The 19,185-nt window shown below is 46.3% G+C and overlaps 9 protein-coding genes across 9 annotated transcripts; 4 read left to right on the forward strand and 5 right to left on the reverse strand.

The window, feature by feature from the left end:
• Positions 1–1,944: 1,944 nt before the first annotated feature.
• Positions 1,945–3,571, forward strand: N7483_012792 (acetylcholinesterase; the record flags this gene model as incomplete). Its single annotated transcript, XM_057096219.1, has 5 exons — positions 1,945–2,324; positions 2,549–2,629; positions 2,712–3,010; positions 3,079–3,110; positions 3,176–3,571. The coding sequence occupies 5 exons, from the start codon at positions 1,945–1,947 to the stop codon at positions 3,569–3,571; spliced, it is 1,188 nt and encodes a 395-aa protein (XP_056942190.1).
• Positions 3,572–4,665: 1,094 nt separating this feature from the next.
• On the reverse strand, positions 4,666–4,932 carry N7483_012793 (uncharacterized protein; the record flags this gene model as incomplete). The annotated part of the gene is made up of 2 exons (XM_057096220.1): positions 4,666–4,682; positions 4,725–4,932. The coding sequence occupies 2 exons, from the start codon at positions 4,930–4,932 to the stop codon at positions 4,666–4,668; spliced, it is 225 nt and encodes a 74-aa protein (XP_056942191.1).
• Positions 4,933–5,530: 598 nt separating this feature from the next.
• On the forward strand, positions 5,531–6,955 carry N7483_012794 (uncharacterized protein; the record flags this gene model as incomplete). The annotated part of the gene is made up of 1 exon (XM_057096221.1): positions 5,531–6,955. The coding sequence occupies one exon, from the start codon at positions 5,531–5,533 to the stop codon at positions 6,953–6,955; it is 1,425 nt and encodes a 474-aa protein (XP_056942192.1).
• A 722-nt stretch (positions 6,956–7,677) lies between these two features.
• Positions 7,678–8,153, reverse strand: N7483_012795 (uncharacterized protein; the record flags this gene model as incomplete). The annotated part of the gene is made up of 3 exons (XM_057096222.1): positions 7,678–7,820; positions 7,999–8,078; positions 8,137–8,153. The coding sequence occupies 3 exons, from the start codon at positions 8,151–8,153 to the stop codon at positions 7,678–7,680; spliced, it is 240 nt and encodes a 79-aa protein (XP_056942193.1).
• Positions 8,154–10,180: 2,027 nt separating this feature from the next.
• On the reverse strand, positions 10,181–12,150 carry N7483_012796 (MDR family MFS transporter; the record flags this gene model as incomplete). The annotated part of the gene is made up of 3 exons (XM_057096223.1): positions 10,181–11,340; positions 11,409–11,823; positions 11,887–12,150. 3 exons carry the CDS (start codon positions 12,148–12,150, stop codon positions 10,181–10,183), a joined length of 1,839 nt encoding a protein of 612 aa, XP_056942194.1.
• A 447-nt stretch (positions 12,151–12,597) lies between these two features.
• Positions 12,598–14,899, forward strand: N7483_012797 (uncharacterized protein; the record flags this gene model as incomplete). Its single annotated transcript, XM_057096224.1, has 2 exons — positions 12,598–13,032; positions 13,079–14,899. The coding sequence occupies 2 exons, from the start codon at positions 12,598–12,600 to the stop codon at positions 14,897–14,899; spliced, it is 2,256 nt and encodes a 751-aa protein (XP_056942195.1).
• A 943-nt stretch (positions 14,900–15,842) lies between these two features.
• N7483_012798 (uncharacterized protein) lies at positions 15,843–16,412 on the forward strand (the record flags this gene model as incomplete). The annotated part of the gene is made up of 1 exon (XM_057096225.1): positions 15,843–16,412. One exon carries the CDS (start codon positions 15,843–15,845, stop codon positions 16,410–16,412), a length of 570 nt encoding a protein of 189 aa, XP_056942196.1.
• Positions 16,413–16,972: 560 nt separating this feature from the next.
• On the reverse strand, positions 16,973–18,168 carry N7483_012799 (serine hydrolase domain-containing protein; the record flags this gene model as incomplete). The annotated part of the gene is made up of 3 exons (XM_057096226.1): positions 16,973–17,853; positions 17,907–18,105; positions 18,166–18,168. The coding sequence occupies 3 exons, from the start codon at positions 18,166–18,168 to the stop codon at positions 16,973–16,975; spliced, it is 1,083 nt and encodes a 360-aa protein (XP_056942197.1).
• A 75-nt stretch (positions 18,169–18,243) lies between these two features.
• Positions 18,244–18,606, reverse strand: N7483_012800 (uncharacterized protein; the record flags this gene model as incomplete). Its single annotated transcript, XM_057096227.1, has 1 exon — positions 18,244–18,606. The coding sequence occupies one exon, from the start codon at positions 18,604–18,606 to the stop codon at positions 18,244–18,246; it is 363 nt and encodes a 120-aa protein (XP_056942198.1).
• Positions 18,607–19,185: the final 579 nt, after the last annotated feature.

Genomic DNA, 19,185 nt, shown 5'->3' on the forward strand with positions numbered 1-19,185 from the left:
CAATATTCCAAATTCTAACATAGTGCCCCGAGCTTGAAAAGAGGAACCCCAATGATTTCAAGTTTCCTTCGATGATATTTTCAGCGCCACTGCTGTGTTGGGCACATCATGATTTGGCGATCAAGAGAAGACACGAGGAACATATCCATATGGTCGTATATCTCCTAACTGGGCTGTAAAACTTTAGCAACTTGCAGAAGCTAGAAAACACATACCATATTCCAAACCCCCACTTCGCCAGCCGTTGTTAAAGACAGCGGGTCAGAAATGCGGAACCGAACTTTCGCTATCACATCTCCTCCGTTTGTCATTTTCATCAAGAAAGCCTTGCTGAAACCACTTTCGCATTTTATCAATAGCGGCCACGCAGTTAGAATCAGCGCCAACCATGACAGCCGTTCTGTAGAGCGTGTCCAAGTTGAACGTCATATCGTCAGCGACACTGGTAATCTTCGTCAACAAGGAAATGTCGATTTTTGTACGCGAAAAGGTATTTGGACGTAATCAGCACGACTACTGAAATCTTGACTGATAACTCAATAACAAATTCTTCCGCCTTTACCTCGACAAGTGACCCGGATTAACAGAGGTGTTGCCGGCTGGCGCTAATATGATTTTGAGGATCTTCTGATTAAGGCAAGAAGTTTCCGTGGTCTATTGAGAAGGCCTTCAAATTTTTGAGGGAGAACCTGAATTGGGGATGGAACTTGCCCTGTGTGTGGTTTGGGGAAGCGGGTGATAAAGAGGATCATGATGAGATCAGATATAGAGCACCTCTGGTTTCAGAAGGTATTCAATAAAGAATTAGAGAAACCTGAAACATCCATGGATGTAGTTCTCCATTCCATATCATGATCTCACGAGTTATATCCTCGAGCCTGCTCATTAAGCTACAGGAAGGTGTAGTTATTACTACGGATTTCCGTACGATTTCTGGTGTTATGTCTACGACATATGGAACTGGTCTGATGTCCACAGCACTGACATGTGGTGCATCATCGGGTTCTTTCAAATAGGAAAAGTTTCGTCCTGCCTAGCCAAGTGAAGGCTATTATCCACCACCAATTGCATTTGGGAGAACATTGAAAATTTGAATGCTTCGGTGAAGGTTTAACTGGAAATTTATTCCCTCAAACAATCATTGATAGCAGTGAGGAGGCGCAGGGTAGGAGCAGTATTGTTATTCATCCGATTATCCATAAGGCTGCTATGAATTAGACATTCAGGTCCAAAAGAATCCTCTACGTATACATATTTCAGCTTCACATCTTGAATGTTGTCTAATATGTTGAGATATGAACTTGAAGTTCACGGGAAAGATCACTCAGGAATGTGAAGTCTATAGTATTGACAATCCTCACATTGAACTCCCACTCTCACGGAATTCCTCGATTGGATATTATGACCGACTCTGCATGATCATCGGAGTGTTCAAAGGTTTAAGGGTGAAATCAACGTCCGAGTAGCCCTCTGATATCCACCACTTCAAGTTTAATTCGCTCCATTCTCGGATTCCCCCTCTCTCTTCCAGATTCCAACATTCTATCCAAGCATAACAAACCGTTGACATCCGAAATGGTCCGTCGTTCAAACTTCTGCGCTGCATATCTTTTTATGCACATTTATGGTTTTCTCAATTTTGAACTGATCCTTGGGAGAAGTAAGCCGAGCCATATTCAATTGTGAACTAACATGACGGATTTAAAAACCTCCACCAGCTCGGCCGAAAAAAATTCAACTAATTCCTCATAGGGTAGCTTTACGATATCGTCAGTGGAATTTTATTAACTTTGCTAGCTCAATGGGAAAGCCGTTAATCCAAGTCGCGATACATGTATAAAACAAACGACTTCGAGCCAGACATTCAAGTTGAGGTTGAGTACACAGCACTGGCAGTGCCATCCTGAGTGATTTTAGTATTGGGTTTTCTATTCAGCCTACACGATGAAACTGGCATACATTATTGCAGCCCTCATCACTAGGACTGCCTCCCTATCTTACATGCATGTGCCTGACAGCCTGTATGTTTCTACCACATCTGGTCATATCCAGGGTTACGTGAATGACACCGCACCCGATGTCCGACAGTTCCGAGGTATCCCTTTTGCTCAACCTCCGGTGGGGGAGCTGCGATGGATGCCACCAGTCCCACTCCCCAAGTTAGCGGCCAGGAAAAAGATTAACGCCACTGCATATGGGGCGAATTGCCCTCAATATATCTCCAGCTCACCAACTGTATGCACGGTCAACACCCCTCAATTCGATACTGAGAATAATCTCGGTGAGGACTGCTTGAGTATCAGTGTCTATGCACCCCTTTCCCCGTCATGAGAAGCTGCCTGTCATTATCTGGATGTATGGAGGGGGACTCATTGGTGGTGGTCAAGACACGCTCTACTACGAGCCGTCCCAGTGGATCCAACGAACTCAGGAGCACATTATAGTGGCTATGAAGTAGGTTGAAGTGATATCCCCACCTGGGCAAATTCCCCATCTCCAAGCCACCTCTTATGCCCGCTGTTGATATTCCTTCTGCTAATTTTCCTAGTTACCGAGTCTCAATTCTCGGGTTTCCAAATTCAGCAGCGTTAACCGATCAAAATCTAGGGTTCATGGATCAACAGCTAGCGTGAGTGGAGTTCTCAAATTTGCAGACTCTTTTCTTTGTTGAAAGCAACAGAAAAGGGAGTTGACTAATGTATCTATTGCAGCGTTGAATGGACCCGTGACAACATTGAAGCATTCGGCGGCGATCCTACTCGAATGGGACTGTGGGGTCAATCGGCCGGCGGTGCAAGTGTGGATTGGTACAACTACGCCCACTACAAAGATCCGATTGTTTCCAATCTAATGATGGATTCTGGAACTGCTTTGCTACCCGGTTCAACAACTGGAACTCCAGGAAACTTCAGCTATGTTGCAGCGCAGGTTGGATTTGGGGGAAGGAATTCATCAGCGGAACTATCATGCATGCGCAAAGTAAATGCGCAGAAACTTTCCGATGGAATCGGTACTTCTAACAAAACTCTTGTGTTTACGCCACTGATGATGAGAAATTATACTTCCGCAACTATACAGATCGAGCCATTCGGGGTCTGATGGGGGATATAGTAAGTTTCCCACTTATCCAACTCCACCCCGACATCGCCTCTAACGGGAGGTTTCCGTTTAATAGTCGGCTATTATTGGGCACACGAAGGAAGAGGGCAATGCTTTGGCCCCTTTTCACTATAATGGTGTGAATCAGACTATATCCATTAGTGAGACTATGCAAAACTTTGTCTGTCCAGGTACGGAGACGATCCGTCTCCGGCGTACTATCGGCCGCAAGTCGTTTCGCTACGTCTATTCTGGTAATTTCACCAATGAGTCCCCTCGTGCCTGGGAGGGGGCTTATCATTGCACTGAGTTACCACTTCTATTCGGTACATACGAGCAATATAACGCCCCCCCCCCCACCCCCCCCGACGGAGTTGATGCGGGCTACCTCCCGAGCATTACAGGATGCTTGACTTGCCTTTGTGCGGGATGGTTCCGCTGGCCTCGAACAGAGAGGCTGGTCAAACTATGAACTGCATTCAAACAAAGCTTGGAACTTCGGTCTAGATATTCCGGTGCAAAACTTTCATCTAAGTTTTCTTGAACAGCAATGCGATGGGGTGAACTTTCTGTACTAAGTTGATGGCACTGCGGGTCGATATGGGTCTGTGTGATTTCGGGGACATCTGGATGCTCTGCTAGTGCCACACTGGCATCCATGAATATACCTCTGAGCCCCTCTTATTCAAATGTTTACTAGTATGAACGAAATTTATTCTAGGGCCTGAGGCTTTCCGTCTAAACCTTTGAACTGAAATATACTCAATCTCTGATATATTAACAACTGCTATTGCGATCATTTTGAATATATCCTTATTGAATTTTTCAGATGTTTGAGTACATATCTCTCAGTTCTCAGGAATGAGCTTCAATATAGTCAGCACAGAAACTATATTGAATTTATTTTCCTGCCTTTTTGACCTTCAAAGTTTCAAGCGTCCAGCATCGTCATGAAACTCGTAAGAAAAGTCCAGTGGGTGAATTGAGAGTGTAATAGAGAGATCGGACTAGACGGGAACCTCAGTATTGAATGCGGCTTGGGTATTTCAAATATTATTTTAAGAGCGCCTATCTGAGGTAGGAATGAAACTTTAGGTAAGTAAAGACTTCAGGAATGCTCATGTTTCATTCCTATATATTCGAATTGTGAATCATAGAAAAGTCTCGACTGGAAGGAACTGGCTTGAATTTAGGATTTCAGCTGTCTCCACTCTTACTGAGTATTCAATCTTCTTCCTTGAGCTAGAGACATTGACTGATGACATCTGGACAGTACAGACATTCCCGTGCCGCGCAACAAATGACATGTAACCCAACGCGCAATATTTAAAACACGGAGGGACATGAGCCATCACAGCCTAGGTAGGTTGGGTAAGCCCATACAGTACGAGCATAGCTTGTTGTCGTCGACTCTAAAGTCGTTGTACTGCCCGATTCCGCAGGAGAAAAGTTGAAACTGAAACCCGTAAACAGGAATACCGGACGTGTCCTGAAAGCGAATTGTGTACACATCTCTAATTAGCGAGGCGCTTGGAGTCCAAAGATAATAATCGCTTGTCACATTTTCTAGTAGCAGTAAGGATCTGTTTGATTCCAGATGTATGGGGGTGGGCATATTGTCATACTTGCAATCTCTCCTGCATTCTTGAACCATGTGTCTACAGCAGTGCCGCCTTGAAACAGTGTCAAATCAAATGGTCCTTCCGCGTTGATCCAGGTAATGTTAACAGCTTTTCCAGGCGTGATATCATCGAATATGCGGTTGGTGAATGTCAGGGCATTGGCTGATGCTGCGAGGCATAGAAGAAAAATGAATTTCGAGCTGTACGCCATTTTGAAAGTTTGATACGGTTGATTCAGGAAGGGAGGAAGGTGCAGTAGGTTAATTTTAATTAGAATGAGAGCGGTTGAGGTCTTAAAACCTGCATTTGGACGGGGATGCGAAAAAGCCCTCTCGGAAAACACTGAAGTAGCACTGAAGTACTAGATACTATCAGGGATGAGATACTCCTCCCTAAAGATAACTATGTGGGTCTTTCTCGTTGTAAGAACAGGTTTAGTATCTGTTAATCTGACATATTAACTTTTATCTAGCGTGGAATAGACATTGAGCATCACAAGAGAATGTGGGGTATAGGAAATCCCCACATTCGATGTTCAAATCATACGTTCATGGACTTCCTCAATTGGAGATTATGACCGATCTTGAAGATTCCTTTCTGGGCCATGATTCCGTTGGAGCTGATGGCGACATAGGTGGGAAATTTGTGTTCTTGATAAATGAGGTTTCAGTGCCGATAACATTCAACTCATCCATCCACTTTACTAGACTTGAATACTCAACCAAGTCTTATTTTCTTCTCAGTTTCGAACCTCATTCCTGGTGACACTCTTCAATCTCAAGTCCTCTTTTAAATATTCCATATTCAAAATGAGGATCCCGACGTCGTTCTTGTCTTGGTCTCTCGTCTCCACATGTTTGCTGCCTGTCACAGCGGCAAATTCCAACCAAACTGGAGGTCAGCTATTAGCAGGAGCTGCACGACTGGATATAACTCCTGAAATGAATCCCAACTGGCTCCCATTAAATGAGTACGAACTTGAAAAGCTCTATATTCGAGCCATTGTCTTCGAAAACAATGGTGAACGGGGTGCCCTGATCGGTGTTGAGATTGCCAATTACGAACAGCTGGTTTATGAGCATATGATTGGACTTGTGGCTGGTTTGCTGAATGTCTCTGCCTCTAGTGTTGTTTTCACTGCCACCCACACTCATGGCGCAGCTCTCTGGGGGTCCGGATTGTTTTTCACTGAGCACAACTATGGAAGTCAAGCCGTCAATAAATATCCAACTCTGGGCGACGCAGCTTTAGTCGCAGTGAAAGAGGCGTACGGAAAAATGGTACCAGCTCAGATTGACCATGCCAAAGGAGAGGCCTACCTCAACGTCAACCGGGATCACATGAATCCTCTTACTGGGCGGTGGACTCAGTTTTCAAACTTTTCAGGCCCTGTTGATCGGGAGGTCCAGGTGTTGACATTTACCAACCTCAATAATACCCCAATTGCTGCATACACCACATATCCAATGCATCCGGTGAACTCCTATCTGGCTGGGTACTGTAGTTCAGACTGGCCAGATGCAATGTCTCGTTGGATCGAGCAGAGCCTGGGTGGGGATATGGTTGCTGTCTACTCTCATTCAGCCTCCGGTGACTTTAATCCGCGTTGCCGACGTACTGGAACGAACAATCTTGCATCAATCTGTCGCATGCCAATCAATGGTCTCGAACTGGCACAGGAGCCCATTGAAGAGGCGATACGTGACTTTTATGTCCCTTTAGTACGCCCGGATGTAACTTACATTCGTCAACTGTTCTCCGAACTCACCGTGGTTGGCATTGTGATAGGCGAAAAGGTTATTCGTCTCATTTCCAGTACCACTAGCTGGGATAAAAACCCTCAAATTTGGAGCAAGCAAGCAAACGTGACCTGTTCTGGGCGTGCTCGTGTTGATGATGCCCGAGAGGGCGTTCCTGGCTACTACACAAACAGCACTGGTATCGATATTATGACTGGAGCGTTAGGTTTGGGCGACATTGTTTTGCCACATGTAGGAGCTGAGATATTCACTCGCATTGGATGGCGTATCATGGATGAGTCTACTATGAACAAGACCATGCTTGTAACCATGGCAAACGGTTGGTCCGAGTCTGGCTATATCGCTGATGTAGAGTCAGTGGCTCAGGAGGTTTTCCAGACGTTGAACTCTTTACTTGTACCAGGTTCCTGTGCTGAGGACAAAATTGTGAGCAGTCTTTCGGAATACATTAGTGAGTATAAGAGTACTCTGTGAATAATATTCATGCACCTTCGCAGTGTGTTTCTGAGAACAGGTCATGTTAAGTTTGAAACCTAGAAGAGCACAGGTGTCATATATACCTATATTTCTGAAGTTGAAGCAAAGCATGAAATTGAAGTTCAATTCCGGGTCCACTTAACCCTGCAGGCCCCTTCAATTAATTATCTCTCCGCGTCTGGGTCTCGGAGTAGTGCTTACCAATACCGGAAAAAGAATGCGGAAGAAAGAAATAGCAAAAAAGCTCGACCATCATTCGTCGTCAGGTGTATCTTCGCCAGGGTCGAAATTGGGGAGAGCAGCCATGGCTACCTCAAAAGCTTGCTTGATGCTCAAGGTTTTGGATACGTGCCTCCATCCACGTGCCTGTGATGCGAGGAATGCACACCAATAATCAAGATGAAAGAACTAGAGAAGAAGCCTTCCTAGTAGAAAATGTATTGGAAAGTAACGAAGATCTCAAAGGTGGAGGAAGTGAGAGCCATGAAAAGAAAGCTCCACGTGAGGGGTTTGATGTCTCGTAGAACGAAGAAAAAACGAGGAGCATAAGTCATGAGCAATGAATGAGGGGCAAAAGATTCGCGAGAGCTATCTGGCTCTGTAGACCGAATTATGTGGGTTTTTGCATGTAGAGAATCCAGGGCACCAGTTGACGGACTAGGACTTCATCGCTACCTGATGCGTAATCACGGCGCTTCTAAGCCATCTTGTCCTCAAAGTCAGCCCGCGGCTGGGTCAGAGTCATTGGCTTCGGCCTTTTTCTCGGTGTTTCGCTCTTCCTGGACAATGTCCTGAGCTGAAGCATGACCGAGGGCGGCAGCCGGGGCAGGCATAGGTGTAGGCTGGTCTCCTATCATGTAAGCTATATGCCTTCCAAGGGGGTTTAACAATCATAATTTCTGCGAGTCATGACACAACCACAACCACATTCAGAGTATATACTCACTGGCAACACCAGCAGCAAAAGAGCCAACAGGGGCATGGGAAGATGTCGTGAGTTCGTAAGAAAGTTTTTTTTTTTTTCAGAAACCGAGCCCAACGTCCAGGTAGACGTTCGGGTCCGCCGAAGTTCAGTTCGGCAACCACTATGGCGTTGTCGTCGGGGTCGTTATGATCGCGTCTAAGTAGTGTTGTTAGTGTCATTGGCTTCGTTTAGCAACAGAGGGAAACGTCCGTACATGTGGATACCAGACATGTTTCAGGTAAGATGAATGTTCGAAACGTCTGTTGGAAGTGAGAGGTTGGTAGATGGTAAGAGAGTTGTAGGTTGGAAGAAGGAGGGGAGTTGAAAATGGTTAAAAAAGTGAGAGATCCAGGATTCGGTACCCAGTATGCAAGTGAGAGCTTTGAACAGAGGATATGTATACTAAATCGATTACTTACTTCGCTCTTCTCTTCTCGCTGACATAATTTCTCCAATTAATTACGATTCCCCTTTCTTCCTAGCACAAGGCACTATGGAGAGGGGCACCACGGCCGGGAGCTATAATATATATGTCAGTCAACCTGTATCAACAGCTGGCAAGTCCTGGAACTTCAGTTTATATTTGTCATGCTTCATCCCGCCTCTCATCCTTCCTTCACATGGGAAATGGAAGGGTTAACAGAGAGCAGGAGATTTGATTTCACATCACGATAGCTGCAATAGGGCTAACCTACCTGGCGGAGAAGCTGTTTGAGCTCTGGCCTCTCTAGCAACAACGGCATGGGGCACTGTTCAGAATGTTAGAAACATATCAAGGACACTTTGAGTAAATTGTAGATACCCTGGTGTTCCCAGTGGGATGAGACTTCACCCCAGTGCACACGAGCCTACTTGACATCAGAATCCCACTAGATCGAATTGACGCTTTTCTCAAAGCGAAAGGGCAAATCTCTTACATTTTCACGGTGGGATTCATCATGGCCAGTACCGGGCTCTCGGGTGTGGGCTGCTCGTTGAGCGAAAGCCAGTGCTACCTGCTCAGACCGGCAGTCACGTCTGACATGGCCAGCTCGTCCGCAGTACGAGCACATCTAGATTCGGTCAGATATCACCGACTTTCATAGGATATTTGTGGGCCAATGAATATGATAAATGAAGTCGCAACCATGATAATATGGCGTCTGATGTAGAACGCGTAACCCAGTGAGACAATGGAAGCCACAGAGGTTAAGGGCACTTGGATGCAAAGCTCGCAAGATAGATGATGAAACAAAAGTGTCAAAACGAAGTTAAATCGAGCGGGGGTGAGTGGAAAGTCACTTATAAAGTGGTGTAGTCGGTGGGGTACTGTATGAGCGGAGGCTGAAGACTATGGTAAGGGAAAGTCTTATGGCTTGAAGTGCTGCACAGTGAAGTGGGCTTTGAGTCTCTGAGGCTCCGTCCGCTGATCCAGGCGACTCCTGCAGGTCATATATTGATGACTTGATTAGTCTTGGTAAGCAACATGCTAAGCGGCTAGTGTATTTTTATACTAGTTTGTCGAAGTCTCTTATCAAATATGATGGTATCAGATCTTATATAATGGCACACCTATATCGACATGGACTGTTAGCATAGGGGCTTAAGGGGTTCCACTTACACTGGGAGGAGGGGGGGCACTCACCTCTGCCTCTGCTACTACCCTCTCCAAATGGATTATCCAAGTGATCCATGCTTTTCTGTTTCCTTTTGCGTAAAAGGAGAAGAAAGGGGAGTCGAGTTGGGTGAGTGAAGAAAAGTGAAGGAGCTGCAAGCAGATAGACCCAGACCTGACGTGTGAAAGGTTGAAGTGAGGGAGGGAGGAAGGGAGATGTAGAGAGAAGATGAAACAGACGAGGAAGCAGAAGGTTACTTATACCTTAAGGCTCATGACCCAGGTTGAACATTCATTCAATTTGATAGTGACTAATTTACTCGAACATGCCTAAACTGTTAGATGAAACAGAGTCGTAAGTTACCTAGGCCTCTGGAGTGAAACCGCCTTGCTTTAGCTTCTCGATAGCTCACCGCAGTATCTCAGAGGTCCCAACATACATAGCCCATTGGGCCTACGCACCGTAAAATATCGGCTCAAAGCAGAGTAAGTAGCTCGGGAATGCTCATTTGTTGATAACTCAAAATGAAAATAGAAATAAAAACTCAAACGTCTTCTATAGTACTCCATGTTTCAAGTTTTACAGAGATGTAAAACACAAAACCTAGCAAGGAACACGCCATACAAAGTAGAAAGAGGTTGACACGAGACAAAATATCATTGGTCACGCAGCAGAGCCGACAGGGGTATTCGTATGGGCATCGATTTTCTTAAAGTTGTTGAAGGGGCTGAGGAGGGTGGCGATTCCCGCCGAAGCGATCGACAGGGCGAAAGCTACCTTGAGACCTGTCATGTAAGCAGGCAAAATAGCAGCCATCTGCTCGGGGTTAAAAACGGTTCGTAAGTCGCTTGCACCGGTTGAGACCACCAAGCTTGAGTTGATACTCGGTGCGGTTCGGGCAAGTTTGATAATAATCTGGTTGACAAAGGCCGATTGTGCGGCAGCAACGAAAACTGCACCTCCGACCGTTTGGAAGACTGGGTAATGAGGTCTGTTAGAGCAGGCTTTCTCTTTACTTCGTTGCTTTCGTTTTGAACTTTTTCTAATTGGGATGTTTGAACGGGTAGAAGGGGAAGGAAAGATAAGGCACTCACAGATAATAACACCTGTGACGGATGCAATATCGCTGGGATCCACTGCACCATGGACAGCATTGATGGGGACCTGGTAGGCCAACCCCCACCCCACCCCACCGAGAATTTGGTATCCGATCCACTTTCCTGTGCTTGTACCGATGTCCAGCGAATACAGGAGCCCTGAGCCGATGGTTACGAGGACCCCGCCGATAACCATAAGAGGGGCAGTATGACCAGTCTTGGTGATGCTGCCACCAGACACGATGATAGCCAACGCCATAGAGACAATGAGAGGGAGATTCCGTACGCCTGACATAGTAGGATTGGTGCTTTGAATGCTCTGAAAATAGTAAGGCAGGTAATAGACGATAATGAAGTAGGAGCCTGCAAAAAGGAACGCGTAGATTGAATTCACAAGGATCAGGCGGTTCGACATCAAGCGCGGGGGAAAGGCAGCCTTTTCCCCTTGGAACCATTCCCATGCCATGAACGCAAGTATCATGAAAGGGAAGCCGACAAGGAGCCCGATCACAGTACTAGAGTCCCATGACTTGGTCTGCCCACCAAACTGCAGTGGTAAGATGTAAGCGGTGATCGTACAGATTAGGAGGGCCATCCCAAAAGGATCTATCTGGAGGATCTTCTCCTTCAAAGTTGCCTTGACCGGCGCAGCACTGTCAGGGGCATGGAAGAAGAAAACAATAGAAGCGGCCGCAACGCCCCCGATGGGCAAGTTGATGTAAAAGCCTAAAGAAAAAAGTCAGCGTAGTCCTGGGTGAAGTGAGGAATAGCAATGCTAGTTGGGAAGAACTCACACCACCTCCATGTTACTTCATCGGCAAAAACACCACCTATTAAAGGGCCAACGACCGAAGCTATACCGTAGGACGCGCCGATAATACCGGTGAAGAATGGTCGCCTTTTTGGACTGGCAATGAAAGCGATGATAATAAAGACTCCACTTCCAATGCCAGCTGCACCAATTCCAGCAATCGCACGACCAATAATCAGTGCCTTGGAATTTGGAGCCACGCCACAGATCAAGCTTCCAAGCTCGAATATAAATACCCCAAGCAGGAACGATATTTTCAGCGGGAAGTATTTGTATATCTTTCCCCATGTCGACTGGAAACCTCCAGTAGTCATCAAGAAAGCCGAACCGTACCAACTGACGTCGTTCAGGCTGTTAAACTCATCGGTGATTTTTGGGATCGCTGTTGCAACAATTGTCTATTTTATCCGCACCGACATCAGATCATGGCACTTTCTTCGCTCAGGGATTGTGTGACATACCATGTCAAGGGCAACCAAAAAGATGCTCATACCAAGAGCCACCACAATGATCAGTAGCTTGAGACCATGAGGATACAGTGATTCGTCGTTCAGGTCTGGTCCTTCAGTATCTGCCTTGTCTGGTGGGTGAACAGTTTCTTGGTCGTTTGGAGCATCGTGAATTTTGCTCTCAAAATTGACCGGGGAAGAAGTATTGCCTCTTGATGACTCCGTACTCGATTTCGCATACTCCCGCTCTTTTTCATTGTCGAACGGTGGAGTCATCTTCGCTGATAGTAGAGAAATTGAGTGTTATTGATCAGGAACTTCATAGGAATGCTGAATGTCCTCCATATGAGAGGGGAAATTCAAGGAGATAATAAGAGTTTCGAAGAACATTGCGAATAATTTCGAGAGACAGCTCTGACAAACCCAAATTTGAGCCTATTCCTCTAAATTTTGTCCGGACGGAGGAATCTGTTAGTATGAGTTTATCCCGGAGGAGCTTCTAGTGCGGAGAAAGATAACTTTGACCGCCGCAAAATGCAATTTACGGTCGAATGACACTTGCTGAGTCAGCTGTTCCCCCGCCGCCGCCGCCGACCGGCGGTCCAATCTTCCAACCTTGTGTTGTAATTGCTCTGTTCACTTCTATCATCCTTTACGGTCTCCGCATTCAAAACACCGTGATTTTTTGACAACTTGACGGACTAACTGATCTTATTTCTGAAAATGGATACGGATTACGAGATCATTGCCGAATCAGGAGCAAAGCGACGGAAGGTCCGTAAAGGGACCAAGAGTTGCTGGGAGTGCAAGAAGCGCAAGATGAAATGCGTGTATGCAGATTCTAGCTCTCCAGATGAAGCCGGAGCTGTTTGCATTGGCTGCCAGCAGCGAGGGTTCAAATGCGTGAGTCAGGAGTTCGAGTTTGTTGATAGAAGACATCTCGAGAGCAAGGGACGGCACCGTCCGAGCAGTAGAAAGAACGATCGAGTTGCGAGGGTTGAGGCTTTGGTTGAGCAACTAATCAAGAAAGTGGACTGTCATGAGGAATTAGAAACTCCTGCAACTAGCCATGCTGTTACACCAAATCATGGCATCCCTACCCCTGCATCGATAGACCAAGAATCCTCACGTTCTTTCCCTTTATGCAAGCCTTCAGATGTACGTGTATTCCTTTGATGCTAAACTCGGCGCTGACTTCTATCAGTATCATGGTCCATTAAAATTCGAGGGGAAATATCAAACGCTATCTCAAAGATTGCATGAGTCCCTACCCTCGCGTCAATTTATCGAGATGATACTCAATGTCCACGGCAAACGAGTCGTACTTTTTCACGAGATGACGAACACTCCATATGTCGTTCTTGAGCAGAACGGCCTCAAATCGCCAGAAACTCTACTCGATATACCTAGTCCGCTCTCGCATCCAGTGCTGATTGCGAGACATATGCTTTACATTACTACTTTCCTGCAGCATCTCCACCCTGATTCTCATCGGCTGATCAACAACTTGCCGGAGCCACTCCCTGCCTTAATGGAGAGATTGGCAGGGAGTGCCATTAGTGTTGTCACGACAAATGACGATATTTCTGGCAGTATTGAAGCACTGGAGTGTGTTATGATGGCAAGCATGTATCAACAGAATAGCGGAAACCTACGACGAAGCTGGATATCGAACCGGAGGGCTATGGCTATTGCGCAGCTAATGAATCTCCGCAGTGGAACCCGAGCGAAATACCAGGTTCTTGACCCCAAAACGAAAGTTCATCCACAGTTCATGTGGTTTAGAATCGTCTCCCTCGACAGGAATTTATGTCTCATGCTAGGTCTCACACAAGGCTCTCTTGATCAGAGCATGGCCACTGGCCCAGACTTCAGAGATGATATCCCGATGGGCCGTCTCGAGCGGACGCACTGCGTTCTTGCGTCTCAGATCTTGGAGCGCAACGATTCCGATCCGTCTGGCAATGACTTTGCCCTGACAGAAACCCTCGATACAGCGCTGCAGAAAGCGGGCAGAAATATGCCGAGCAAGTGGTGGCTTATGCCAAACCTGGAAGATGTCAAAGATGACCCACATGCTCTCTTTCTGGATATGGGACGGCTGTTTAGCCAGTTATATCATTACAACTTGCTCAACCAGCTTCATCTGCCCTACATGCTCCGTTCATCGGCTGAGCGAACGTACGAATATTCTAGAATGAACTGCGTAAATGCCTCAAGGGAGGTTCTGTCGCGATTTCTCATGTTCTGCGGCTATAATAGGAACAAGTTCTGCTGTCGGACTGTTGACTTTTTCGCACTCATGGCCGCCATTACACTACTCCTGTCGCATCTCAACAGCCACAGGTTCTCGCAGACCAGCAACCCCCTCGCACATCAATATCTCAGCGACCGCGCAATGATTGAGCAGGCGCAGATGAACATGGAAAAAATTAGTCGTGCAAACGGAGATACTTTAAGCACTCAAAGCGCGGACTTGTTGCACAAATTATTAGCCATTGATTCTGAAGCCGCAGAAGGCGTCAACACGAGGAGCGTCAGCGTCCAGGCACCCGAGAGCGTAGCGCTGTATTCATCCGCGGAAACCGACAACAGCGTTGTCCGCGTGCAAATACCTTACTTTGGCATCGTCCGGATCGCCCGTCAGGGCATTGTCTCCAGGGAAATAGCCAACGTGCGGCCTCCTTCAGGAGTAGTTAATGGTCAACCATACGCTCCGGTGAATTCTATGCTCAACACTGCGAGCTCAGAGGCTCAAGCCGCAGTGCGTGATCTTGACTCCGCCATTCCATTGGCTGGAGAAGTATTTTGCATGCCAATGACTGAAGCGGATTACGGCCCAATGGATGTTGTGAATGGTCTGCCTGCATATCAGGACCCCGTCTCTGCAACCCTCCCGCAGAACTATCAGGATCCTGGGCTTTTTGCCGGAGTCGATGATTGGGCATTCCAGGGTGTCGATATGGCTTTTTTTGACAGCATGATGAGAGGTCTCGATAACGAACCCAGTTCAGAGGACGTCTGACATTAGCCCCTCTCTCCTACTCTTGAATATCCAACAGTCTTCTTATTTAAGGCCCAGTAGCTCCTTTGTAAATTCGGCATGAAAGCCCCAGAAACATGGTTCTACAATGAAACCTCAGGAGCCTAGCACTGGCACTCTATAGCCTAGTCTTGAATAATACCGGCAGTACTGAACTCCTCATATAGACGATCTCCTTATATAGAGGATAAGCTAAGCCTTACTCCTCATTTCCACCCTGAGTCGATTGGCAGGGATCGGAGAGGCGCAAAGGTCTGACTTCTTTACCAGTTCATATCCAGGGGTTTTTTCTGCAACTCTTCCATCTGGCTACAAGTACCATTTCCTTCCGATGCATCCGAGGGTCATCATCTAACCTCCTGCTTACTAGATTAGCTGTTACTTGACTTCGTGGAGATGCGACATCATATTTTTATTGGTCAAGTAACAGAACGCTTGGTCTCTAAGACTGATGGTGCAGCTGAAGTCGCGAAGATAAGTACAATGGCGGCAGGATTCTAACCCATGCACTAGCCCATCTCCTTTATTGGCCCAACTGTCGGCAAAATATCCTCCAGAGAAAATAAATCACCTACAAGCGACAGTAATAAGCTGCAGATTTCAATATATCAACGGCTCTTCAGCCCCTCATTCACTAGATTTCGCTATCAATTTGAGGCTCTATCAAAATCCACCGCCTCAAAAATCTCATTTTCCTTACCTCAATCTTCTGTTAAAGCAGAAAGGATATTTCACACTGCTCTTGACACTCCTGGTTCCAAATCATGATTATTGATCGATCCAAAATATGGCAAGCGGATGGGGATGGACGTATCAGGATCGCAATTGGGTTCCTCGATGATGGTGCTTGTACTGACCAGCGTCGGGCTATGGTCAAGAAGATTGCGCGTAGATGGGAAACGGAAAGCAGCAATATCATTTTTAAATGAAGCTTCCAGCAACCCAATACCAAGACCGTGATGTTCGCATCAGCTTCCTGGATTCAGGACAAAATGGACCTCGATGGTACTCGGAGATTGGCTCAGACGCTCTCAATATCACTGACCAGAGAAAGCCTACAATGCGTCTCACATGGTATACGGATACGGAATATCTGGCTATGAAACACAACATCCTCCACGAGTTCGGCCATATGCTCGGTGCACTCCATGAGCATTGCTCCCCAGATTTCCCCTTTGAGTGGAATTGCCAGGCAATATACCACGACTACGAGGTTTATATTCGGAGAGAAATTCAGAGAACCGGGCAGAGCTTGACACCGAGTCAGATTACAAGTCGCGCTCAGCAGAGGGCGAATGACGATATAATAAAAAAACCTAATCGACATAATTTGCGCTGTTCTACATTCGATGACCAGTCAGTAATGCTATATACAATTGAGAAGCGTTGGCTGCAGCCCAATATTTCAGACTACCCACCGAGGCGGACGCTTGGGAAGAATTATAATCTGTCTTATTTTGATGGGGCTTTGACGAGAATTTTGATGGGGCTTTGACGAGAGAGATTTACGGTGGTATGTTACGATATTGGGTCTTTGATAGGAATGGCAAATATATCGACGTTGATTGAGAGCACCAATACAAGCCCTAGAAAATCTGATATGAGAAATTTCCTCATTGACGCGAAATGGACCGCTCAATAAGGGGTTTCAGCATCGCGATTGCTTGGTAAGATGCTTGAGATTGCCAGGTGACCTGGGCGGCAGGTAAATATTCTTTGGGTTTTTCTTTCTTTTCTTTTCTCGGGTTTCTCAAAATGTGCATAGATAATGACTCGGATCACGATCAATGATGGTCCTTATTTGTTTCTCACCAACTCGATGTCGTATGCAGGCAATGAAAGTGAAAGTGCATTTCCAGTCTCCTTGTCCACAGAAAACACAAACTCATTGATCGGAATGTCATGGTAGGTTAATTGATCGATGGTGCTAACCCAAGAGCCCACATTGTACATCTCAGAGAACATATTGCCCACAATAGGCCCCACTGGGTTTACTGTCTCCATTTGGAAGGCAATCTGACCTGATGCAGTAACATCTTGGATAGTTGGAACTATTCAGACCATATTTCGATTTGCGGGTCGCTGAGGGACGTGAGGTACCAGGTGCACCAAAGTTTTTGCCAGCACATCGATAAAATCTGTGCCATTGCTAACCCATTTGGAGATGGTGAGACCTGGAGGCGACTTCGCCGAGAAAGGAACAGTCAATGTGACACTTGTGTTCAGTCTCTTTTTTTTGGGCATGTATGTACCCGCCAGATTCTTGAATGTCTCATGACGAGCCTGGGTCATCAACGACGGTATCATGGTGTTGGTGAGTTGATCAGCAATGAGCTGGATTGCTTGAGTTTGGACCCCAAGAGAGCTAGCTCCCAAAATGGTGGATCCAAAATCAAAGTCCGGAATAAGAACAAGAAGACTTGCATAGCTTCCGGAATCCCCTAACTTGGTATAGATGTTGGTTACCACGCTGGTGTCTGGGTGGACGTAACGATATATTTCCCACGGTCGGCCAAGTGCATAGTGGAGATCTCCCGTAAAGGGGACAGGTTGAAGCCATCGGTTAGTCCGATCAACTGGCAGAAGAGTGGAATTCAAAATACTGATTCCGATCTTCGCAAGGTTGTTGGTGGTCGAGTAAATACCGCCAGATGGGGTGGTAATGGGTACATTGATCAAGTCACTTTCAAGGGTCGAGGCAATAACTGTGCGATTGAGAAGCTCGGGCTTGATAGGTGGGCTGGATAAAGTGTTCTTCAGTCCGAGAGGGTTAAACAAGGCATCTTGGTACAAGTCATCCATGGATTTGCCAGTAATATTAGAAAATGCTCCCCCAAGTAGAAAGAAGTCGCTATCAGAATAGAGAGGGCTATTTCCAGGTAAGTATCTCGGTGAATTGGAGGCGATGCCCTGGACGTAGTCTTGAATGCCGCATTCTGTGTCAAATCCATATTGCAAGCTCTTCAGACAAGGATACTGCTCTATGAACTCATGATATTTGGAGTTGGCAGGCCCCAGATCTTCAAGGTGGCGGGGTCGGCTGTCCCCAGCAGAGCAATGTCTGATGCGACCGGCAGACCCAGTCGTGGTATACCACCAATATGAGCTGCAATGTCTCCAACAGTCACTTTGTCCCATTGAATATTCTTCACAAAGTCAGGATTTGAGGCAGTAGTCTCGATGAAATCCTGAAGTGATGGTCAGATTTTCGACAATGGGGTATTCTAATCATCATCTTCCAACTCTACCATGCTCGCATAGGTTGTAATTAGTTTGGAAAAACTGGCGACACGGTAAATAGTATTGGAGTCGATGTGTTTTGCTCCCTAGGTCCCATTGAGGTTGGAGGGCGATATGTGGTGATATTGCAACGAGGAGGCGTTCTTGTCATACAATGAAAACAAGCCCATGGAGAAGGTGGTGTTGTTCAATAGAGATGAACTGATTGAACCCAGTCCCTCACCAGCCAAAGTCTGCTCCAAAGTATCTGTGACATTTTTCCATGTAGCAGCCACCGAGCTGGAGTTGCCGCTGATATCTCGAGGAGAAGGATAGGAAGTACCGGGGAGGCCAGCGTGGGCTGTTGATGCCCAGTATATAGGAAGAAGCGTGAAGATGGTGATAAGCCGTATCATGGAGCCTGCGAGATGTGATGTGAATTTAGATGTTGAAAACTCCCTGATGAGCATGGGCGGTACTCACTATTTATGTTTGAACAATCCGATTCTTTGATGTGAAAAAGATTAGACGATCTCATTCTATTCAAGTTACATGATTTCAGCTCTCCCGATCAAACTGCTTGGCAACCGCAGCGGTAAAGTCTGACAACCTTGGAAGGACCATTGATTCAACCTCTTCTTGACACGAGGTATGGTTAAATTTATGGAGAAGTGGAATATGGGGCTCTCTTGGCCGTCATATTCACAAATCGGATACTTTTCCCTCATCATCGCCCAGTTGATCTTCGATGATCGACGTTGTTTTTCCCTTTATAGTGACGTAGGGCTGCCTAGGTGGGCACCACCAACCCGATTTAGGCATTATGCACCGCTAGGCCCCAAAATAATTAGTAAAAATAGTTTCAAAATGCCAGTGTTCATCACGTCAATAAAAATGCAGAATAGAGTTCTAATGTTGAAATTGGGCTTGAAATCGACAAGAGAATTAGGATTTACGCGGCGCATTACTCCTAAATGGGCATGAGAAACACATTCTTCCTCTGCATGTGAGGCTGAGTTCAATCACACATATACATATTCTCTTGGCAC

The sequence above is a fragment of the Penicillium malachiteum genome (assembly GCF_028827825.1).
Source record: "Penicillium malachiteum strain IBT 17515 chromosome Unknown utg000005l:1.0-9002435.0:326005.0-9005861.0, whole genome shotgun sequence".
Lineage (NCBI taxonomy): Eukaryota > Fungi > Ascomycota > Eurotiomycetes > Eurotiales > Aspergillaceae > Penicillium > Penicillium malachiteum.